Source organism: Cinclus cinclus, chromosome 31, assembly GCF_963662255.1.
Source record: "Cinclus cinclus chromosome 31, bCinCin1.1, whole genome shotgun sequence".
NCBI classification, from domain to species: domain Eukaryota; kingdom Metazoa; phylum Chordata; class Aves; order Passeriformes; family Cinclidae; genus Cinclus; species Cinclus cinclus.
Genome location: NC_085076.1, coordinates 1,502,805 through 1,527,823, shown reverse-complemented (window position 1 = coordinate 1,527,823; position 25,019 = coordinate 1,502,805). Strand labels below are relative to the sequence as shown.

General features: G+C 49.3%; 1 protein-coding gene across 2 annotated transcripts; it reads right to left on the bottom strand.

Moving 5' to 3' along the window:
- Positions 1 to 239: 239 nt before the first annotated feature.
- Positions 240 to 24,873, bottom strand: SNX27 (sorting nexin 27). Of its 2 annotated transcripts, none has more exons than XM_062511197.1 (12): positions 24,614 to 24,873; positions 19,038 to 19,269; positions 17,105 to 17,297; positions 15,430 to 15,494; positions 12,732 to 12,836; positions 10,580 to 10,658; positions 8,649 to 8,812; positions 6,380 to 6,469; positions 5,347 to 5,496; positions 4,383 to 4,511; positions 3,444 to 3,585; positions 240 to 1,604 (listed from the first exon to the last, which is right to left on the bottom strand). In XM_062511197.1, the coding sequence occupies exons 1-12, from the start codon at positions 24,871 to 24,873 to the stop codon at positions 1,555 to 1,557; spliced, it is 1,659 nt and encodes a 552-aa protein (XP_062367181.1). In that variant the 3' UTR covers positions 240 to 1,554. The 2 variants fall into 2 exon arrangements, with proteins under 2 accessions (XP_062367181.1, XP_062367182.1); XM_062511198.1 differs by having other exon boundaries at positions 240 to 1,602; positions 3,526 to 3,585.
- Positions 24,874 to 25,019: the final 146 nt, after the last annotated feature.

Sequence of the window (25,019 nt, the reverse complement as noted above, 5' to 3'; positions counted from 1 at the left end):
GGGTGCTGAAGAGGATTTTAGGGAGATTTTTGGGGATCCCAAACCTCTCCCAGTTTTTCCCCTCTTCCCATTCCTGGGTTTTCCTCGGCTCGGGGCTCCCGAGGACAACGGAAATCCAATTAATTACAGGGATCCAATTAATGGAATTAATTCCCAGCTGCTCCAGAGCTGAGGATTTGGGATTTTCCACCCCACCCCCCACCCCCCCCCCCCCAAAAAAAAAAAAAAAATTCCTCCATCCCAGTTCCAAGGGGGAGGAGTGGGGAAAGCCCCTTCCCAAAATGGGAATTTTTGGGGAAAATCCCATTTTGGAGCAATTCTGGTGCATTCCAGAGGTTGGGAATGAGGCCAGGATGCTCCTGCTGGGTTTGGTTCCAAATATTCCCAAATCCACCCCAAATCCTGGTAGAACCAGCTCCAGGCCAGCCCCAAAAAATGGGGAAAAACGGCTTTTCCAGGTGATTTTTTTTTTTCCTCCCCAAAAACTGGAAAAAATCCCACTCAAAACCAGGGGAAAATGCCTTTTCCAGAGGGTTTTTCCCTCTGGCAGCTGCTTGTCCAAGACATGGAAAATTCCTGCTCCAAACCAGGGAAAACCAAAATATTTTCCAGCTTATTTTTCCTCCTGGGAACATCCTGGACCAGTGGAAAAAAATCCCACTCCAAGCCAGGGAAAATGAGTTTTCCACCTTTTCCTCCACATCTATGGAAAAAATCCTGCTCAAAATGAGGGATTTTTTTTTTCCCCTCCCCCCAGGTTATTATTCCTGCTTGGACACCCAAGTCATGGATAAAAAGTGCTCAAAAATAGGGAAAATTGGCTTTTCCTGGTGATTTTTCCTCCTGGGAGCTGCCCAGCCACTGGATCCATGGAAAAATCCCACTCAAAAATATGGAAAATAGTTTTTTCCAGGTGATTTTTCCTCCAGGGGCAGCTCAGGATCCAGGAATTTCCCAGATCCCATCCCAAGGCACACCCAAATCCCTGGGAAAACAGCCCAAAATTCCCCAAAAAGCAGGAATACCAATCCATGAGTGGGATCCTTGTGCCAGGAGAGGCATTTCCTTGGAATTTTACTCCTTTTGGATGTTTTTCCTTTTTTTTTTTTAATCTGTGGTGATTAAAAAAAAAAAAAAATAAAGCCCAGACCAGGAGAAAAGGGTGGAAAATCCCTTTAAGAATAAAAATCTGCTGCCACCATGTGGGAATTTAAAGGAATTATTCCCAGGGCTTTTTCCTGGTTCTTTTTTTTTTTTCCCCTCCTTATTTTTCCACATCTGATGTAGTAGAAAAAAACCCAATTTTTAAATAAAATTCCAGTTGTGAAAAAAAAAAAAAATAAAAATCCCAAAATTCCCAGCCTGGAGCTGGATCTGAGCCCCCTCAGGTGGCTTTTCCCAGGTTTTTGGAGTTTTTTGGGGATTTTTTTCCCCCCTCTGGAATTCCATAAAGATGATGGGCACGAATGGATTTGGAATTAATGAGATTTAGTTTTGGGGGTGGGCTTTAATACAATAAAGGAATTTTTGGGATTTCTGGAAAAGCTGCTGGGGTTAAGTGGCCGCGTCCCTTTGCTGTGACCTGACCAGCTGGAAAAGGTTCTGGAAAAGAAGGAAAAAGGGACAAAGGTGAAGGTGGCAGAAATCCAGGATTGCCACTGGGAAAATGGGGAAAAAAAATGGGAAAAAAAAATGGGAAAATGGGCTGGTGGCAGAGGGGGATGGGGAGAGGCTGGGAATGGCTCAGATCCCAAACGGGGCTGCGATACAGCCAGAGCAGCCCAATCCCAATCCCAATCCCAATCCCAATCCTCATCCCCATCCCCATCCCCATCCCCATCCCCATCCCCATCTAAATCCAAATTCAAATCCAAATCCAAATCCCAATCCCAATCCCCATCTAAATCCAAATCCAAATCCCAATCCTCATCCCAATCCTCATCCCACTCCCAATCCCAATCCTCATCCCAATCCCCATCCCCATCCCCATCCAAATCCCAATCCCAATCCAAATCCAAATCCCAATCCCCATCCCACTCCCAATCCCCATCCCCATCCCAATCCCATTGAAATACCAATCCCCACCCCAATCCCAATCTCCATCCTAATCCTACTGAAATTCCAATCCCTATTCCAAACCCAATTCCAATCCCAATCTAATTTAAATCCAAATTCCAATTTCAATCCCAGTCCCCGTCTAAATTAAATTCCAATCCCAATCTAATTCCAATTCAAATTCCAATTCCAGTTTCAATCCCAATTTCAATCCTAATTCCAATTCCCATTCCAAGTCCAATCACAACCCCAATTTAAACTCCAGTTCCAGTTTAAACTCCAACCCCAACCCAAATCCCAATTCCAAATTCACTTTCAATTTAAATTCCAATTAAAATTTAAATTGAAATTTGAATTCCAATCCCAACCACAGCCCCAATCCCGAAGTCGAGCCCATTCCAATGCTCCTGGAGCATTCCCAGAATGGGTTTGGGATGGACTGGGATGAGATTGGGATGGATTGGGATGGGTTTGGGATGGACTGGGAAGAGATTGGGATGGAATGGGATGGACTGGGAAGAGATTGGGATGGACTGGGATGAGACTGCAATGGGTTTGGGATGGACTGGGATTGGTTTGGGATGGGTTTGGATGGACTGGGATGGGTTTGGGATGGACTGGGATGGACTGGGATGGATTGGGATGGGTTTGGGATGGATTGGGATGGACTGGGATGGGTTTGAGATGGATTGGGATGGACTGGGATGGGTTTGGGATGGATTGGGATGGGTTTGGGATGGATTGGGATGGACTGGGATGGGTTTGGGATGGATTGGGATGGGTTTGGGATGGATTGGGATGGACTGGGATGGACTGGGATGGGTTTGGGATGGATTGGGATGGACTGGGATGGGTTTGGGATGGATTGGGATGGACTGGGATGGGTTTGGGATGGACTGGGATGGACTGGGATGGGTTTGGGATGGATTGGGATGGACTGGGATAGGTTTGGGATGGACTGGGATGGGTATTCCCACCTCCCCAGAGCTCTTCCCAGATTTATCCCAGGCCATTCCCAGCTCCAGCAGATTTTTCCCAGATTTATGCCAGGCCATTCCCAGCTCCAGGTGATTTTCCCCAGATTTATCCCAGGTCATTCCCAGCTCCAGCAGATTTTTCCCAGATTCATCCCAGGCCATTCCCAGCTTCAGGAGATTTTTCCCAGATTTATCCCAGGCCATTCTCAGCTCTAGCAGATTTTTCCCAGATTTATCCCAGGCCATTCCCAGCTCCAGGTGATTTTTCCCAGATTTATCCCAGGCCATTCCCAACTCCAGGAACCTTTTCCCAACACCTGCAGCTCCTTTTCCCAGCTGCTCCATAAAACCTTCCCCAACTCCAGAGCTCCTTCCCTGCTTTTCCCCAACCTGGGATTATCCAGTCATTCCTTGTGAGAGCCGAATTTATGGAGCAGGAGAACCAATTCCCACTGGAAACCAGCTGGGAAAGGGAAAAGTTGGGAATTCTCACCTCCTTCCTCCACTTGAGCTCGCAGAACACTCGCTCGAAGCACTCGTGCATGTAATTGAACTGCAGGGGAAAAACAGGAATCAGAGAAAATCCAGGAGATCCAGAGGGGAACTGGGAGTTCTGGGAGATCCAGGGAGGAATTGGGAGCTCCAGGAAGATTCCAGGAATTCCAAACAGGAGCCAGCAGCTCCAGAGGAATTTCAGTGAGGAACCAGGAGCTCCAGGGAAAAGCCAGAGGGTCCAGGAAGAATCCAGGAAATCCATCCCATTCCCAAGGGAATTCTGGCCAGGATGTGGGATATTCACAAATCCCACCCAAGGAATTCCAGGTGGGACTGGGACACTTCATGAATCCCATTGCGGAGGGAATTCTGGGGAAGGATTTCCAGGAATTCCAGGCAGGATTTCCAGGACCCCCAAGACTGGATTTCCAGGAATCCAGGACAGGATTTCCAGGAACCCCAGACAGGATTTCCAGGACCCCCAGGACAGGATTTCCAGGAATCCAGGAGAGGATTTTCAGGAACCCCAGACAAGATTTCCAGGAACCCCAGACAGGATTTCCAGGAACCCCAGGACAGGATTTTCAGGAACCCCAGACAGGATTTCCAGGAATCCAGGACAGGATTTCCAGGACCCCCAGGACAGGATTTCCAAGACCCCCAGACAGGATTTCCAGGACCCCCAGGATAGGATTTCCAAGACCCCCAGGACAGGATTTCCAGGACCCCCAGGACAGGATTTCCAGGCACCCCAGGACAGGATTTCCAGGAATCCAGGATAGGATTTCCAAGACCCCCAGGATAGGATTTCCAAGACCCCCAGGACAGGATTTCCAGGACCCCCAGGACACTCACGTAGGGGGTGAAGATCTTGACCCAGCGCGGTTTCTTCTCGGCGCGAGCGTACTCGAAGCAGAAGGCCATGCCCTCCTCGTCCGTGTCCCAGCGCTGCATCTCCTCCCACTCAAACGCAATCACCTGGTTCTGTGGGAATTCCCAAAATTCCCAAACCCCATCTGAGCTGGGAATGCCGCTGGATCCCGGCAGGGCAGCCCTTGGCATCGGGGAAGGCTCGGGATGGTTCAAGGGATGAAGGGAAAATGAGGATTTGGCACAGGGAGGATTCCCAGAGTTATCCTGGAGAGCAACGGGCGGGACTGGGATTCCCAAATCCCAGCAGAGAGCTTGGGGAGATCCCAGGGATTGGGATGATCCCAGGGATTTGGGTTATCCCAGGGATTGGGGGATTGGGATGATCCCAGGGATTTGGGTTATCCCAGGGATTGGGCGATTGGGATGATCCCAGGGATTTGGGGATTACAGTGATCCCAGGGATTTGGGGACACAGGGCAGGGGCAAATCCAAAGGTGTGAGGGTAAATTCCAGGGAATTGGGATGATCCCAGGGATTTGGGGATGACCCCAGGAAGTTGGGGACAACCCCAAGGATACAGGGATGACCTCAAGGATGTGGGGACGATCCCAGATGGAATCTGTGGGGTCGGGGAGGACCCCAGGGACGCGGGAACGATCCCAGATGGAATCTGTGGGGTTGGGGAGGACCCCAGGGACGCGGGGGCGATCCCAGATGGAATCTGTGGGGTCGGGGAGGACCCCAGGGACGCGGGAACGATCCCAGATGGAATCTGTGGGGTCGGGGAGGACCCCAGGGACGTGGGAACGATCCCAGATGGAATCTGTGGGGTCGGGGAGGACCCCAGGGACGCGGGGGCGATCCCAGATGGAATCTGTGGGGTCGGGGAGGACCCCAGGGACGCGGGGACGATCCCAGATGGAATCTGTGGGGCTGCAGGCTGTACCTCGAGCTGTCCCTCCTCGGTGCAGGCGTGCAGTTTGAAGTGGCGGATGCTGATGGCAGAGATGACGTGGCCCTTGCGCCGCGAGTCGCACGAGCAGTGAGGGAAGGTGATCTCGTTGTAGCCCTCGCACGTCCGCAGCATGTTCAGGTACTGCGGGAACAGCCCAGCTCTGGGATCACCGGGGTCACCGGGAGTCACCGGGATCACTGGGAGTCACCAGGGAGTCATTGGGATCACCAGGAGTCACTGGGGTCACCAGGAGTCACTGGGGTCACCAGGGATCACAGGGAGTCATTGGGACCACCGGGGAGTCATTGGGATCACTGGGGAGTTATCGGGGTCACCGGGAGTCATTGGAATCACTGGGAGTCACCAGGAGTCATTGGGATCATCGGGATCACCAGGAGTCGTTAGGATCATCGGGATCACCAGGAGTTGTTGGGGTCACCGAGAGTCATTGGGGAGTCATTGGGATCACTGGCATCACCAGGGATCACCAGGAGTCATTGGGGTCACTAGGGATCACAGGGGATCACCAGGGATCATCGGGATCACCAGGGATCACAGGGAGTCATTGGGATCACCAGGAATCACTGGGATCACCAGGAATCACTGGGGTCACCAGGAATCACTGGGGTCACCCGGAGTCATTGGGATCACTGGGAGTCATCAGGGAATCACCAGGGAGTCATTTGGGTCATCGGGATCACCAGGAATCACAGGGAGTCACAGGGAGTCATTGGGGTCACCAGGAGTCATTGGAATCACCGGGGTCACCAGGATCACCGGGATCACAGGGATCAAATTTCCAACCTATCCCAAATTTCCCAACCTATCCCAGCACAGGGAATCCCGGAATAGCTTGGGAAGAACCCAAAGCTCATCCCATTTCATGGCTGGGACACTCCCACCATCCCAGGTTGTTCCAGCTCAGCCTGGGACACTTCCAGGGCTGGGGAAATCTGTGGATTCTTTGGAACATTCCAGAGGCTCTTCCCGACCACATTCCCAGGAAAAGTCTGGGATAACTCACCATGACCATCTTCCTCTGCTCACAGAGCTTCTGCAGCTGGTAGGATTTCTCCTCGGCTTTGATGTAGCCTTTCTTGACGTCATCAACGGCCTGGGAATGGGGAAAAAAATGGGAAAAATCCAGGAAAAATCTGGGATTTGGGATGGCAGGAGGAGGAGCCACCTCCTGCTTCCCTCTCAGGGGTTCTGATCCCAAAATTCCAGCCCCCCAAAAAGGCTCCAAGCGGGGATTTTCCCATTGTAATTCCCGTCACGGCGGACTCGGGGAGGTCCTGGAATATCCACAGGGAGCTTGGGAAAAGGAAATTCCTTGGGATGAGAGGATGGATTTGGGAAGGCCGGGAATGCTCAGGAATAGGTAAGGATGATCCAGGGTGGGAAAAGGGGTTTTTCCTTGGGGATGGAGCAGGAGCAGGCCCTTCTCCCACTTCCAGAGGGAGGAAACCAGGAAAGATCCAGGCAGGGAGATGAAATTTAGGATAATCCTGGATTTTACATCCATTTCATTTCCATTTGATTTCCATTTTATATCCATTTATTTCAGAGGCTCAGCTCAGGAAATGAGGGATCGGGGTCTTTTCCCAAGGAGGGAACGGCCCCAACTTGTTCCAGGTGGGATAACTGGGACAATTCCTCCTTGGAAAGGGGGGCAGTGCTGGAATCCCCATCCCTGGAATTCTCCAGATTCCCAGCAGGATTCGCCTCCGGAATTCCCAGGGTCATTCCCATCCCATCCTCTGTATCCCAAAGGACAGCAGGGTTCAGAGAGCTTCTGGGAGTGCCTCAATCCCATAAAAACTGAATTCCCAAAATTGGGATCAACCCCCTCCCTATGACCCTTCCCAGACTGGAATTTCAGTTGGGAATTCCTCACTTGCTGGAGCACTTCTGGGGAGCCTTAGCTCCATCAAAACCAGATGGAATTCCCGACGTTGGGATCAACCCTTGGAATTCAATCACCCTTCCCAAACTGAAGGGGTCCCCCAAAAGAATTCCAGCTGGGAATTCCCCACCTGGTGGAGTCCTTCTATCCCATAAAAATGGGTGGAATTCCCAATGTTGGGATCAAGCGTTGGATTCCACCACATTCTAATGACTTTTCCCAACCTGAATCAGCATTCCAGAGAAATTCCAGGTGGGAATTCCGTACCTGGTGGAGTCCTTCTGGGAGTTTGGGGTGCCTCAATCCCATAAAAAAGGGCGGAATTCCCAATGTTGGGATCAGCTGTTGCCTTATAAGGACCTTTCCCGACCTGAATGGGCATTCCAGAGGAATTCCAGCTGGGAATTCCTCACCTGAGGAGCACTCTGGGGAGCTGGGGGTTCCTCAACTCCATCAAAACCAGATGGAATTCCCAGTGTTGGCATCAACCCTTGGAACTCAACCACCCTTCCCAAACTGAAGGGGTCCTCCAAAGGAGTCCTCCAAATTCCATATTCTCTGGAATTCCAAAGAATTCCAGCTGGGAATTCCCCAGCTGGTCGAAGTCCTGGGAATTTACGGTGCCTCAATCCCACCGAAACAACCAAAGTCCTGTCCAAATTTGGGATCAACCACGGGACCCAAACACCCTAAAAGGAGATTTCTGGACACCAAGGGGCATTCCAGAGGAATTCCAGGTGGGAACTGTGTACCTGGTGGGGTCCTCCTGGGAGTTTGGGGTACCTCAATCCCATAAAAATGGTTGGAATTCCCAATGTTGGGATCAACCACTGCGCTCCACCATCTCTCCCAACAAGAATGAGCATTCCAGAGGAATTCCTGCTGGGAATTCCTCACCTGGAAGGATCTCGGGGTGACCTAAGAAGTTTACGGCGCCTCAATCCCGTCGAAACAACCAAAATCCCATCCAGGTTTGGGATCAACCATGGGACCCAACCACCCTAGAAGGAGTTTTCCAGACACCAGGGGGCGTTCCTGAGGAATTCCAGGAGGGAATTGCCCACCTGTGGAGCACTTTAGGGAGCCGGGGGTTCCTCAACTCCATCAAAACCACATGGAATTCCCAATGTAGGGATCAACTGTTGGACCCAATTGCCTTATAAGAACACTTCCCAACCTGAATGGGCATTCCAGAGGAATTCCTGCTGGGAATTCCTCACCTGGAAGGATCTCGGGGTGACCTAAGAAGTTTACGGCGCCTCAATCCCGTCGAAACAACCAAAATCCCATCCAGGTTTGGGATCAACCATGGGACCCAACCACCCTAGAAGGAGTTTTCCAGACACCAGGGGGCGTTCCCGAGGAATTCCAGGTGGGAATTCCGTACCTGGTGGAAGAAGTAGGCCACGGCCAGGTCGTTGTCGTTGAGCAGCGCCTCCTCCTCGGTGGTGAAGAGCCACTTGCGCAGCGTCAGGCAGGTCCCCGGCACGGCCGAGGTGTAGTTCTGCACGTAGAGCTTGTGGGGGAACTCGTTGGGAGCCAGCTTCCGCACTGGGAAAACACGGAAAAGTCACGGGAATATCGTGGGAATATCGTGGGATGGGGAGGGCAGGACAGGGATCGCAGGACAGGCAAAAAAAATCGGGGTGAAAATGGGATTTTCTCATGGGGAGCCTGCAAAAATGATCCCAAATCCTTCAAAGATGACTCCGAATCGCTCAAAATTGTCCCCAAATTCTCCAAGATGATCCCAAATCCTCCAAAATAGTCCCAAACCCTACGAGGATGATCCCAAATCCTTCAAAATGGCCCTTAAATCCTCCAAGAGGAGCCCGAATCCTCCAAGAGGAGCCCAAACCCTTCCAGAATGATTCCAAATCCTCCAGGATCACCCCAAAATCTTCCCCAATTACCAACAAATCCTCCAAAATGGCTCCTAATTCCTCCTAAATTATCCCAAACCATTCCAGAATTGCCCCAAACCCTTCCAGGATGATCCCAAATCCTTCAAAATGGCTCCTAATTCCGACAAGATGAGGCCAAATCCTTCCAAGGATGACCCCAAATCCTTCAAAATTATTCCAGATCCTTCCACAATGATCCCAAATCCCTGGCAACTGGAGCAACATCCCAAAATTCCCGCGTGCAGATCTGCAGGCAGAGCTTGTGGGGGAACTCGTTGGCAGCCAAATTCCACAATGGGAAAACACGGAAAAGTCACGGGAATATCGTGGGAATATCGTGGGATGGGGAGGGCAGGACATGGATCGCAGGACAGGCAAAAAAAATCGGGGTGAAAATGGGATTTTCTCATGGGGAGCCTGCAAAAATGATCCCAAATCATTCCAGAATGATCCCAAAGACTCCACAATCCTCATAAAATCTTCCCAAAGATCCTGAGAACCTTTGACGATATTTTCCATCCCAAACCATTCCAGGGTTCCCTGTCCTGATTTAATGGGATTTTAGGAATAAAACATTCCATGTCCCAGGTTATTCCATGGAATCATCCATACCCAGTTTATTCCATGGATTCTCCATCCATACCCAGGTTATTCCATAGATTCTCCATCCAAACCCAGGTTATTCCATGGATTCTCCATCCATACCCAGGTTATTCCATGGATTCTCCATCCAAACCCAGGTTATTCCATGGATTCTCCATCCAAACCCAGGTTATTCCATGGATTCCAAATCCCTGGATTCTCCATCCAAACCCAGGTTATTCCATGGATTCTTCACCCATACCCAGGTTATTCCATGGATTCTCCATCCAAACCCAGGTTATTCCCTGGATTCTCCATCCAAACCCAGGTTATTCCATGGATTCCAAATCCCTGGATTCTCCATCCAAACCCAGGTTATTCCATGGATTCTTCACCCATACCCAGGTTATTCCATGGATTCTCCATCCAAACCCAGGTTATTCCATGGATTCTCCATCCAAACCCAGGTTATTCCATGGATTCTCCATCCAAACCCAGGTTATTCCCTGGATTCTCCATCCAAACCCAGGTTATTCCATGGATTCTCCATCCAAACCCAGTTTATTCCATGGATTCTCCATCCAAACCCAGTTTATTCCATGGATTCTCCATCCAAACCCAGGTTATTCCATGGATTTTCCATCCAAACCCAGGTTATTCCATGGATTCCCAATCCCTGCAATCACCCAAACCCATCCTGGAGCAGCCTGGGATGCTGGGAGCCTTCCCCACCTCACAAATTCCACAAATCTCTCACTCAGGAACCTGTGGATTCCCTCCACTCCCTTTTTCCCCATTTTTTTCCCCAAATCCCAGGGAATTCCAGGCTCACCAAAGGAGTGGTTGATGACCTCGAAGAGGGCGAAGTAGTTGGCGGTGACGCTGTCCATGCCCACCTTGGCAGCCACCGCCTGGAAAACGCCGGGAAAACGGGATCAGCATTCCCAGGAATCCCCTGACCACGGAAAACCCGGGTTGGAATTCTGCCAGCAAAAACCAAGCCAGCTTTTCATCCTATTCCCAATTTATTCCCCTCATTCCCGGGGTTGTGGTGACCCCACAATTGCAGTCTGGATTTTCCCTGAGGGAAAAGGAGTGGGGAAAATTCCTGGGATTATCCCCATGGAGGAAACTCGGTGTGGAATTCCATGGGTTGTGTCCTGAGTGCATTCAAATCCTGTTTGGCTGCAGGATTCTGGAATTCCTGCTCTTTTCTAGCAGAGTTTTCATCTTTTTCCAAAGGGTCTCCCCTGGGTTGTTTTATTCCACATAACTCATGGATGCAGTGGATCCCAATCCTCAAAAAATAGGGGAAAATCCAGGTGGGGAAAAAGGAAAATTCAGCAGGGAAGGGAAAATGCAGGTGGGAAAGAGGAACATTGAAGTGAGGGGAAGGAAATTCCAGGTGGGAAAAGGAAAATCAAGTGGGAAAGAGGAAAATCCAGGTGGGAAGCAAAGGAAAATCCAGGTGGGAAAAAAAGGAAGATCCAGGCGGGAAAGGAGGAAAATTCAGGTGGGAATGGAGGAAATTCCAGGTGAGAAAATAAAAATCAAATGGGAATAAGGAAAATTCAGCAGGGAAAGGAAAATTGAGGTGAAGGGAAGGAAATTCCAGGTGGGAATAAAAAGAAAATCAAGTGGGAAAGAGGAAAATTCAGATGGAAAGGAGGAAAATCCAGGTGGGGAAAAAATGGAAATTCCAGATGGGGAATAAAATGGAAATTCCAGATGGGAAGAGGAAAATCAAGATGGGGAAAGAGTAAAATCCAGGTGGGGAAAAAGGAAAATCCATGTGGGGAAAAAGGAAAATCCAGGTGGGAACCAAAGGAAATTCCAGGTGGGAAAAAAGGAAATTCAAGGTGGGGAAAAAATGGAAATTCCAGATGGGAAGAGGAAAATCAAGATGGGGAAAGAGGAAATTCCAGGTGGGAAAAAGGAAAATCCAGGTGGGAAGAGAGGAAAATCCAGGTGGGGAAAAAAGGAAAATCCAGGTGGGGAAAAAAGGAAAATCCAGGTGGGAAAGGAGGAAAATTCAGGTGGGAAAAAAAGGAAAATTCAGGTGAGAAAATGAAAATCAAATGGGAATAAGGAAAATTCAGCAGGGAAAGGAAAACTGAGGTGAAGGGAAGGAAATTCCAGGTGGGAATAAAAAGAAAATCAAGTGGGAAAGAGGAAAATTCAGATGGAAAGGAGGAAAATCCAGATGGGAAAAAAAGGAAAATCCAGGTGGGGGAAGAAAGGAAAATCCAGGTGGGAGAAAAAGGAAAATCCAGGTGGGAGAAAAAGGAAAATCCAGGTGGGAGAAAAAGGAAAATCCAGGTGGGAGAAAAAGGAAAATCCAGGTGGGAGAAAAAGGAAAATCCAGGTGGGAGAAAAAGGAAAATCCAGGTGGGGGAAAAAGGAAAATCCAGGTGGGGAAAAAGGAAAATCCAGGTGGGGAAAAAGGAAAATCCAGGTGGGGAAAAAGGAAAATCCAGGTGGGGAAAAAGGAAAATCCAGGTGGGAAAAGAGGAAATTCCAGGTGGGAAAAGAGGAAAATCCAGGTGGGAGAAAAAGGAAAATCCAGGTGGGGGAAAAAGGAAAATCCAGGTGGGGAAAAAGGAAAATCCAGGTGGGGAAAAAAGAAAATCCAGGTGGAAGAAAAAAGGATAATCCAGGTGGGGAAAAAACAGAAATTCCAGATGGGAAGAGGAAAATCAAGATGGGGAAAGAGGAAAAATCAGGTGGGGAAAAAGGAAAATCCAGGTGGGGAAAAAGGAAAATCCAGGTGGGAAGAGAGGAAATTCCAGGTGGGAAGAGAGGAAATTCCAGGTGGGGAAAAAGGAAAATCCAGGTGGGAAAAGAGGAAAATCCAGGTGGGGAAAAAGGAAAATGCAGGTGGGGAAAAAGAAAACTGAGGTGGGGGTGGGGCAGTGGAGCTGGGGGATGGGAATTCCCGGCCGGAAGGAGAATTCCAGGAGAATTGCAGGTGGGATTGGGCTCACCTGGTACACCTGGTCCGTGGTGCTGTTCTTCTTCACCCTCACTGTCACCGTGGAGACGTCCGGGAGCGCCACGCGCAGCTCCACGTCAGAGACACCGTTGTAATTCTGGGCAAATGGGAAAGGGAAAAATTCCAAAAAAATCAGGGAATCCTGCTTTTCCTGTACTTGGGAATGCTCAAAATCCATTCAGAAGGGAGAAATTCCCAAAATAAACCCCAAAAATCAGGGAATCCTGCTTTTCCTGTATTTGGGAATGCTCAAAATCCACCCAGAAGGGAAAAATTCCAAAATAAACCCAAAAAATCAGCAAATCCTGGTTTTCCTGTATTTGGGAATGCTCAAAATCCACCCAGAAGGGAAAAATTCCAAAATAAACCCAAAAAATCAGGGAATCCTGGTTTTCCTGTATTTGGGAATGATCAAAATCCACCCAGAAGGGAAAAATTCCAAAAAAACCCCCAAAAATCAGGGAATCCTGGTTTTCCTGTACTTGGGAATTCTCAAAATCCACCCAGAAGGGAAAAATTCCAAAATAAACCCAAAAAATCAGCAAATCCTGGTTTTCCTGTATTTGGGAATGCTCAAAATCCACCCAGAAGGGAAAAATTCCAAAAAAACCCCCAAAAATCAGGGAATCCTGGTTTTCCTGTATTTGGGAATTCCCAAATTCTCCCAGAAGGGAAAAATTCCCAAAAAAACCCCAAAAATCAGCAAATCCTGGTTTTCCTGTATTTGGGAATTCCCAAATTCTCCCAGAAGTGAAAAATTTCAAAAAAAAAAACCCAAAATCAGGGAATCCTGCTTTTCCTGTATTTGGGAATTCTCAAAATCCACCCAGAAGGGAAAAATTCCAAAAATTCCCCAAAAATCAGGGAATCCTGGTTTTCCTGTATTTGGGAATCCTCAAAATCCACCCAGAAGGGAAAAATTCCCAAAAAACCCCAAAAATCAGGGAATCCTGCTTTTCCTGTATTTGGGAATTCCCAAATTCTCCCAGAAGGGAAAAATTCCAAAATAAACCCCAAAAATCAGCAAATCCTGGTTTTCCTGTATTTGGGAATGCTCAAAATCCACCCAGAAGGGAAAAATTCCAAAAAAACCCCCAAAAATCAGGGAATCCTGGTTTTCCTGTATTTGGGAATTCCCAAATTCTCCCAGAAGGGAAAAATTCCCAAAAAAACCCCAAAAATCAGCAAATCCTGGTTTTCCTGTATTTGGGAATTCCCAAATTCTCCCAGAAGTGAAAAATTTCAAAAAAAAAAACCCAAAATCAGGGAATCCTGCTTTTCCTGTATTTGGGAATTCTCAAAATCCACCCAGAAGGGAAAAATTCCAAAAATTCCCCAAAAATCAGGGAATCCTGGTTTTCCTGTATTTGGGAATCCTCAAAATCCACCCAGAAGGGAAAAATTCCAAAAAAACCCCAAAAATCAGGGAATGCTGCTTTTCCTGTATTTGGGAATTCTCAAAATCCATTCAGAAGGGAAAAATTCCCAAAATAAACCCCAAAAATCAGGGAATCCTGGTTTTCCTGTATTTGGGAATTCTCAAAATCCACCCAGAAGGGAAAAATTCCAAAAATTCCCCAAAAATCAGGGAATCCTGCTTTTCCTGTACTTGGGAATGCTCAAAATCCACCCAGAAGGGAAAAATTCCAAAAATTCCCCAAAAATCAGGGAATCCTGGTTTTCCTGTATTTGGGAATTCTCAAAATCCACCCAGAAGGGAAAAATTCCCCCAAAAAACCCAAAAATCAGGGAATCTTGCTTTTCCTGTATTTGGGAATTCCCAAATTCTCCTAGAAGGGAAATATTCCAAAATAAACCCCAAAAATCAGGGAATCCTGCTTTTCCTGTATTTGGGAATTCTCAAAATCTCCTAGAAGGGAAAAATTCCACAAAAATCAGGAAATTCTGGTTTTCTTGTAGTTGGGAATTTTCAAAATTACCCAGCTGGAAAAAATCCCAAAAAATCCAAGAATCCTGCTTTTCCTGTGATTTGGGAATTTTCAAAATTTCCCAGCTGGGAAAATTCCCCAAAAATCAGGAAATTCAGGTTTTCCTGTATTTGGGAATCCTCAAAATCTCCACAAAAAACCAATCAGGAAATCCCAATTTTCCAGCAATTTGGGAATCCTCAAAATCCTCCCAGCTGGAAAAATTCCACAAGAAAAAACATTAAAAAAAATCAGGGAATCCTGGTTTTCCAGTGGTTTGGGAATCCTCAAAATCCACCCAGAAGGGAAAAATTCCCCAAAAATCATGAAATTCTGCTTTTCCTGTATTTGGGAATCCTCAAAATCTCCCAGCTGGAAATACTCCAAAAAAAAACCCCCGAAAACCAGGAAATTCTGGTTTTTGGGTGATTTGGGAATTCTCAAAATTTTCCAGCTGGAAAAATTCCCCAAAAATCAGAGAATCCTCATTTTTCTGTATTTGGGAATCCTCAAAATCCCACTGCTGGAAAATTCCCAAAAAAACTCAGGTAATCCCATTTTTCCAACGATTTGATCTCCGAGGGCTTTTCCATGATTCCATGGAATTATTTTTTTTTTTCCTATGGAATTCTGTAAAAACTCTTGGAATTGTGTCCCCAAAGATCCCCTGGATGTGGCACTAGGGGACAGGGATGGTTTTCCCACCCGGGCAATTCCAGGGGAAGGTTTTTTCCATGGAATTCCAGGGGATAAATCACCCACCTCGTCCGACTCGGACAGGAATTCCTGCATGATGTCGCTCTCGCCGATGACCCGGATGGAGCAAACTGCGGGAAAGGGAACGGCACCGGGATCAGGGGGATTTGGGATAGGGGGGATTTGGGATTGGGGGATTTGGGATTGGGGGGATTTAGGATTGGGGGATTTGGGATTGGGGGGATATGGGATTGGGGGGATATGGGATTGGGGGATTTGGGATTGGGGGGATTTGGGATTGGGGGGATTTGGGATTGGGGGGATTTGGGATTGGGGGATTTGGGATTGGGGGGATTTGGGATTGGGGGGATTTGGGATTGGGGGATTTGGGATTGGGGGGATTTGGGATTGGGGGGATTTGGGATAGGGGGGATTGGGATTGGGGGATTTGGGATTGGGGGATTTGGGACTGGGGGGATTCGGGATTGGGGGGATTTGGGATTGGGGGGATTTAGGATTGGGGGATTTGGGATTGGGGGGATTTGGGATTGGGGGATATGGGATTGGGGGGATTTGGGATAGGGGGGTTTGGGATTGGGGAGATTTGGGATAGGGGGATTTGGGATTGGGGGATTTGGGATTGGGGGGATTTGGGATAGGGGGATTTGGGATTGGGGGGATTTGGGATTGGGGGGATTTGGGATAGGGGGGATTTGGGATTGGGGGGATATGGGATTGGGGGATTTGGGATTGGGGGATTTGGGATTGGGGGATTTGGGATTGGGGGGGATATGGGATTGGGGGGGATATGGGATTGGGGGGGATATGGGATTGGGGGGGATATGGGATTGGGGGGGATATGGGATTGGGGGGATTTGGGATAGGGGGGTTTGGGATTGGGGGGATTTGGGATAGGGGGGATTTGGGATAGGGGGGTTTGGGATTGGGGGGATTTGGGATAGGGGAGATTTGGGATTGGGGGGATTTGGGATTGGGGGGATTTGGGATTGGGGGGATTTGGGATAGGGGGATTTGGGATTGGGGGGATTTGGGATTGGGGGATTTGGGATTGGGGGGGATATGGGATTGGGGGGGATATGGGATTGGGGGGGATATGGGATTGGGGTGATATGGGATTGGGGGGGATATGGGATTGGGGTGATATGGGATTGGGGGGATTTGGGATAGGGGGGTTTGGGATTGGGGGGATTTGGGATAGGGGGGATTTGGGATAGGGGGGTTTGGGATTGGGGGGGATATGGGATTGGGGGGGATATGGGATTGGGGGGGATATGGGATTGGGGGGGATATGGGATTGGGGGATTTGGGATTGGGGAGATTTGGGATTGGGGGGATATGGGATTGGGGGATTTGGGATTGGGGGATTTGGGATTGGGGGATTTGGGATTGGGGGGGATATGGGATTGGGGGGGATATGGGATTGGGGGGGATATGGGATTGGGGGGGATATGGGATTGGGGGGATTTGGGATAGGGGGGTTTGGGATTGGGGGGATTTGGGATAGGGGGGATTTGGGATGGATTTGGGGATTTCAGGATTGGGATGAAGATGGATTTGGGGATTTCGGGATGAAGATGGATTCTGGGATTTTGGGATCGGGATGAAGATGTATTCGGGGATTTCAGGATCAGGATGGAGATGGATTCTGGGATTTCAGGACCGGAATGAGGATGGATTTTGGGATGAAGATGGATTTGGGGATTTCAGACCGGCCCCATACCCTTCTCCAGGTACTCCTCCAGGCCCCTCCTGCGAGCATCCAGCTGCTGCTCCGACAGGGAGAACGGCCACTTGCCGGGCAGGCGCGGGAAGGTGAAGTTGGCGAATTCCCGTTTCAGGTTCTGGTGCAGGATGGCGAATTCCCGGTAACGCTTGGAGCAGAGCTGGCGCCCGGCCATGTAAACGTTGTACACCTGGGAAAGAGCCCCCCCCAAACCCACTAATATCCCACAGTGTTCCCTCCTGGACACAGGGGTGTGGGGAACGCACCCAGCCTGGAGCTGGGCGTGTCCCGGGTGATCCCGCTGGTCCAGGGCTTCAGGGATCCCCAAAATCTTGGGGTTTAGGGTAATGGATGCTTCCTATGGAATGCAGAGAGTTGCCAAGTTCCCCATTTTCAAAATCTTCGGATTTAAGTTCCTGGCTCCTTCCCATGGAATGCAGAGAGATCCCAAATTCCCCATTTTCCATTCAAAGCCCCAAAATCCTGGGATTCAGGGTCATGGATACCTCCCATGAGTCACTGAGAGATCCCAAACTCCCCATTTTCCATTCAAAGACCCAAAATCCTGGGATTCAGGGTCATGGATTCCTCCCATGAGTCACTGAGAGATCCCAAACTCCCCATTTTCCATTCGAAGCCCCAAAATCCTGGGATTCAGGGTCATGGATACTTCCCATGAGTCACTGAGAGGTCCCAAACTCCCCATTTTCCATTCAAAGACCCAAAATCTTGGGATTTAAGGTCATGGATACTTCCCATGGAATGCAGAGAGATCCCAAATTCCCCATTTTCCATTCAAAGCCCCAAAATCCTGGGATTTAAGTTCCTGGCTCTTTCTCATGGTACACTGAGAAATCCCAAACTCTCCATTTTCCATTCAAAGACCCAAAATCTTGGGATTTAGGGTCATGGATACTTCCCATGGAATGCAAAGAGATCCCAAACTCCTCGTGTGCCCAAAGTCCCAGATTTTGGGATTCAGACTCATGGTTATTTCTCTTGAATAATCCTGCTGTTGTGAGAAAGAATCCTCACATTTTGGGGAAAATCTTGCTGTTTTAGGGCAAAACCCTTCTATTTTAAGGAAAAACCCTATTTTTGTGAAAAAAAATTGCTTTTTGGTGAAAACCCTGATTCTTTTATTGTGAAAATCCTACTTTTTCTAGGAAAAAAACACACTATTTTTAGGGAAAACCCCACCATTTTAGGGTAAAACCCTGTTATATTAGGGTCACACCATGTTATATTAAGGTCAAACCCCACCATTTTAGGTAAAACACCATTATTTTAGGATCAAACACTACCATTTTAGGGTAAAACCCTGTTATTTTAGGGTCAAGCCCTGTTATATTAGGGTCAAACCCCGCCATTTTAGGGTCAAACCTTGTTATATTAAGGTCAAACCCCACCATTTTAGGTAAAACCCCGTTATTTTAGGGTCAAACCCTGTTATGTTAGGGTCAAACCATGTTATATTAAGATCAAACCCCACCATTTTAGGGTCAAACCCTGCCATTTTAGGGTCAAACACCACCATTTTAGGGTCAAACCCTGCCATTTTAGGGTCAAATCCCGCCATTTCAGGGTCAAACCCCACCATTTTAGGGTCAAACCATGTTACATTAAGGTCAAACCCCACCATTTTAGGATCAAACCCCACCATTTTAAGGTCAAACCCCACCATTTTAGGGTCAAACCCTGCCATTTTAGGGTCAAACCCCACCATTTTAGGATCAAACCCCGCCATTTTAGGATCAAACCCTGCCATTTTAGGGACAAACCCTGCCATTTTAGGGTCAAACCCTGCCATTTTAACACAACCAACCCCAATACCCCCACAACAAAACCCCAAAACATCCCAAACCCCAAAGCCTCGTCTCCTCCCCCCATTTCCACGGGACAAGGGGGGGGGGAAATCCCAAACCCTCACCACGAACTTCTCCCCGCTCTGCTCCACGTGTTTGTAGGTGGGGATGGAGATGGGCACCGCCTGCTTCTCGCTGTAGTCGTAGAACGGGGGGCCCAGGGGGTCCTCGGGGGGCTCCAGGCTCTCGGCCTCGTGCGGCGGCACCGACAGCACCGTGAGCACCAGCTCCTTCTCGCCGGCGCGGATCAGATCCACCACCTGCTTGTGGGTGGCTCCTTCCACGTTCACCCCGTTCCTGAATGGAACAAATCCCAAATTCCCATTGAATTCCCATGGATCACATCCACCACCTGCTTGTGGGTGGCTCCTTCCACGTTCACCCCGTTCCTGAATGGAATAAATCCCAAATTCCCATTGAATTCCCACGGATCAGATCCACCACCTGCTTGTGGGTGGCTCCTTCCACGTTCACCCCGTTCCTGAATGGAACAAATCCCAAATTCCCATTGAATTCCCATGGATCACATCCACCACCTGCTTGTGGGTGGCTCCTTCCACGTTCACCCCGTTCCTGAATGGAACAAATCCCAAATTCCCATTGAATTCCCATGGATCACATCCACCACCTGCCTGTGGGTGGCTCCTTCCACGTTCACCCCATTCCTAATGCAAACAAATCCCAAATTCCCATTGAATTCCCATGGATCACATCCACCACCTGCTTGTGGGTGGCTCCTTCCACGTTCACCCCGTTCCTGAATGGAACAAATCCCAAATTCCCATTGAATTCCCACGGATCACATCCACCACCTGCTTGTGGGTGGCTCCTTCCACGTCCACCCCATTCCTGAATGGAACAAATCCCAAATTCCCATTGAATTCCCATGGATCACATCCACCACCTGCTTGTGGGTGGCTCCTTCCACGTTCACCCCGTTCCTGAATGGAACAAATCCCAAATTCCCATTGAATTCCCACGGATCACATCCACCACCTGCTTGTGGGTGGCTCCTTCCACGTTCACCCCGTTCCTGAATGGAACAAATCCCAAATTCCCATTGAATTCCCATGGATCACATCCACCACCTGCTTGTGGGTCCCCATTCCTAAAGCTCCTTCCATGTCCACCCCATTCCTAAAGGGAAAAAATATCCCAAATTTTCACAGATCACATCCACCACCTGCTTGTGGGTGGCTCCTTCCACGTTCACCCTGTTCCTGAATGGAACAAATCCCAAATTCCCATTGAATTCCCATGGATCACATCCACCACCTGCCTGTGGGTGGCTCCTTCCACGTTCACCCCATTCCTAATGCAAACAAATCCCAAATTCCCATTGAATTCCCATGGATCACATCCACCACCTGCTTGTGGGTGGCTCCTTCCACGTTCACCCCGTTCCTGAATGGAACAAATCCCAAATTCCCATTGAATTCCCATGGATCACATCCACCACCTGCTTGTGGGTGGCTCCTTCCACGTTCACCCCGTTCCTGAATGGAACAAATCCCAAATTCCCATTGAATTCCCATGGATCACATCCACCACCTGCTTGTGGGTCCCCATTCCTAAAGCTCCTTCCATGTCCACCCCATTCCTAAAGGGAAAAAATATCCCAAATTTTCACAGATCACATCCACCACCTGCTTGTGGGTGGCTCCTTCCACGTTCACCCCGTTCCTGAATGGAACAAATCCCAAATTCCCATTGAATTCCCACGGATCACATCCACCACCTGCTTGTGGGTGGCTCCTTCCACGTTCACCCTGTTCCTGAATGGAACAAATCCCAAATTCCCATTGAATTCCCATGGATCACATCCACCACCTGCCTGTGGGTGGCTCCTTCCACGTTCACCCCATTCCTAATGCAAACAAATCCCAAATTCCCATTGAATTCCCACGGATCACATCCACCACCTGCTTGTGGGTCCCCGTTCCTAAAGCTCCTTCCATGTCCACCCCATTCCTAAAGGGAAAAAATATCCCAAATTTTCCCAGATCACATCCACCACCTGCTTGTGGGTGGATCTTCCAATGTTCACCCATTCCTGAATGGAACAAATCCCAAATTCCCATTGAATTCCCAAGGATCACATCCACCACCTGCTTGTGGGTCCCCATTCCTAAAGCTCCTTCCACGTTCACCCCGTTCCTGAATGGAACAAATATCCCAAATTTTCACAGATCACATCCACCACCTGCTTGTGGGTGGCTCCTTCCACGTTCACCCCATTCCTGAATGGAACAAATCCCAAATTCCCACTGAATTCCCACGGATCACATCCACCACCTGCTAGTAGATGGATCTTTCCATGTTCACCCTGTTCCTACAAGGAAAATTTCCCAAATTTCAATGGATCACATCCACCACCTAATTGTGCGTGGCTCCTTCCACGCTCATCCCATTTCCAAAGGGAACAAATCCCAGATTCCCATGGAGTGCTGAAGACAATCCCAAAGTCCCTTCTAGAACATTCCTGACATTCCCAAGAGCTCCATGGCCCGGATTTTTCTTTTCCCAGAAAATCTGGATCACACCAGCTCAGGAAAACTCATCCCAAGCAACCCCAAGCTTCCCAGAAACACTGGAAAATCCCAGGGAAATACAGAAAAAATTCCCAAGCCACCTCCAGAGAACATTCCTGACATTCCCAAGAGCTCCATGGCCCGGATTTGGCTTTTCCCAGAAAATCTGGATCACACCAGTGCAGGAAAACTCATCCCAAGCAATCCCAGACTACCCTTGTGACAGCCCAGAAAAAGAAGGGAAATTGGAGCTATTTTGGGAATGCTGGGTTATTGTTTCCTCCTCCGAATGGAATTCCAGGAGTTGGGATTCAAACAGATCCGAGGAAAATCAGGATCCTCTGGGGAGATTTCATGCTGGGACATGGATGGCACTCTGGAATTTTGGGGTGGGTTCCCCAGCAAAAGATGGGAATGTGGGAATTTGGTAATCTTGGAATACAGAAAAATAGGGATACTGGAGTGTAGGGACATTGAATTATGGGAATATTGGAATATAGGGAAATAGGAATAGCAGTGTTGGAATACTGGGATACTGGAATATTGAAATATTGAAATGTAGGAATATCAAAATATTGGAATATTGAAATAAATAGTGGAACATTGATAACTGGAATGCAGCAATACCAAAATACTGAAAGACGGGAATATTGAAATGTAGGAATATCAAAACACTGGAATATTAAAATATTTGAATGTTGAAATATTGGAATATTAAGATATTGGAATACTGAAATATTGGAACACAGCAATACCAAAATACCAAAATACAGCAATATTGAAATACTGGAATATTGATAACTGGAATGCAGCAATACCAAAATATTGAAATACAGGAATATTGAAATGTAGGAATATCAAAATACTGGAATATTGAAATATTGGGATACAAGGCTATTAGAAAATTGGAATATTGGAATACTAGAATATTGAAATATTGGCAAACAAAGCTATTGAGAAATTGAAATACTGGAATACAGGAACACTGGAATATTGAAATATTTGGATACAAGAATACAACAAGAGCCAGCCTGTCAGCCCTACAGGACACAGGCACAAATTAAAGCCACTTCTCCCAGGAAATAAATGGATAAACCAAAAATTCCCAATCCTTCCAGCTCCCATAGGGATACCAGGGATTGGGAAACCACAAGCAAAACCCTTTCATTAACCATCATTAGCCCCAGGGCTTAATTATTTCACACACCGTGCCCCGGTCCTCACCTGGCACCAACCACTGAATCCTAAAATTCCAGCACCGAGCTCCAAACCTCTCTCTCATGCCAAACCCAGTTTTAAATGTTCCCCAAAACGCTCAAAAATGAGGAAAAATTTCCACCCAATACCCACAAAATTCTCTCCCCTCAGCCTGGGAGTGCTGCTGCCCCAATTGGCTCATCCAGGTGCAGAATTCCCCCCTCTCCCAGAGTTTTTCCCACACAGAAAAATGAAATAATCAGGAATTTGGGTCAGCTGGGACAGAGCCAAATCCCAGCTGGGATTTCTCTGCAGGATTCACCATCCACAGGCAGGTCCTGACAGCTCCTCATACCCCTTGGACTTCCAGAGCTGGCAGCAAAACTTTCCTGCAGCTTGGAAATCCCTGGAATTAATCAGTAATTGGATTTAACTGACCCCGGAGTGAAGTGCAACAACAGAAGGATCCAGAGGGATCCCTGAAAAACAACACCCACGTTGGGAGTTGAGGGATTTCAGCCCAAAAAACAGCCACAAAGTTTAAGGATTTTTTTTGGGGGGGGGGGGGGGGGAAGGAAAATGAGTTCCCACAAGGCAGGAATATCAGGAATATGCCCATGGGAAGGTGTTTTCTGGGTCAAAGTTACAATTTTGGGTGTCAAAAAGCAGCAGCTGGAGAACACGAGATCCAGGAATGGGGAGGAAGTGTCTCCAGGTTGCAATCCAATGGGTTTATCCCTAAAAATTCTCCTTTGTCCTCTCCAGATTGGTCCTGACATTGAAATCCAAAGGGTTTATCCCTAAAAACATCCCCTGCCCTTCCAAGGGGTTTATCCCTAAAAATTCCCCTCTGGCCTCCCCAACAGGAACCTCATTTGAAATCCAAGGGTTCCCCTTTCAGAAGTTCCTGCAAGATCCCCCCAAAATCCCCAGTGAGGGGTGGGAGGTTCAGTCCCCTTTCTTTGGGACCCCCACTCCCCCAGTTCCCAGTGAGGCTCAGCCCACTCAGGACCCCCCAAAATTCCCAGTGAGGGTTTGGGGGCTCAGCCTCCTCTCCTCAGGAACCCCCAAATTCCCCTCAAGGGCTGGGGGGTCTCACACCCTCCTCATGACACCCTCACCAAGGGACCCTCAGACCCCTCAGGACCCCCCTTTTACCCCCCAAACCTCACTAGGGGAACCCCCATCCCCCTCAGGATCCCCCAGATCCCCACCAAGGTTTGGGGGCTCATGCCCCCACTCATGACACCCTCACCAAGGGACCCTCAGACCACTCAAGACCCCCCCCCTTCACCCCCCAAACTTTACCAAGGGACCTTCAGCCCCCTCAGGATGCCCCAAATCCCCAACAAGGACTGGAGGGGGTTCTCACACCCTCCTCATGACACCCTCACCAAGGGACCCTCAGACCCCTCAGGATCCCCAAAACCCGCGCGGTTCTCAATTCTCCTCATAGCAAAAGACCCGCAGAGCCCCCTCAGTGTCCCCAACACCCCACCGAGGGCTCGGTGTCGCCTCACCCAAGGCCCTCAGAGTCCCCTCATCCCCCTCAGAGCCCCCTCATCCCCCTCAGAGCCCCCTCATCCCCCCCTCATTCCCCTCCGAGCCCCTCATTCCCCTCAGAGCTCCTCATTCCCCTCATCCCCCTCAGAGTCCCCTCATCCTCCTCAGAGCCCCTCATGCCCCCTTCATCCCCCTCAGAGTCCCCTCATCCTCCTCAGAGCCCCTCATCCCCCCTTCATCCCCCTCAGAGCCCCTCATCCTCCTCAGAGCCCCTCAGAGATCCCCTCATCCCCCTCAGAGCCCCCTCAGGACCCCCTTTCCCCCTTCCCCCGGGTTTGCCCGTGCGGGTGGGGGGCGTTCCCGGGCCCGGCTGCCGGGGGGCTGTGGGTGGGCGGCCCCCCCGTACTCACACCTCCAGGATGCGGTCTCCCTTGCGCACCCCGGCGCGGTCGGCGGCCCCTCCGCCCAGCACGGCGCTGACGTGCTGCAGGGGCGCGTACAGCTCGCCGTTGATGCTGCGTAGCTGCCCGCCTTCGCTGACTTGCCCGCGGACATTAAAGCCGTAACCGGATTCGGACTTGACGATGCGAACGACTCGGGGTCCGCCTGGGGGTCCCTCCCCGGCTCCGTTCCGCGCCCCCGGCCGAGCTTCGCCCTCCTCGTCCGCCATCTTGGCCTCCGAGCACGGCGCGCGTCACGAGACCGGGCCCGAGCCGGCCGCCGTAGGGACACACCTCCCCTGTCCACGCCGTGGGGGGCGATGGGAAATGGAGTCCGCGAAGCTGCCGAACACCGTTAACGTGCCCCGGGCCGCAG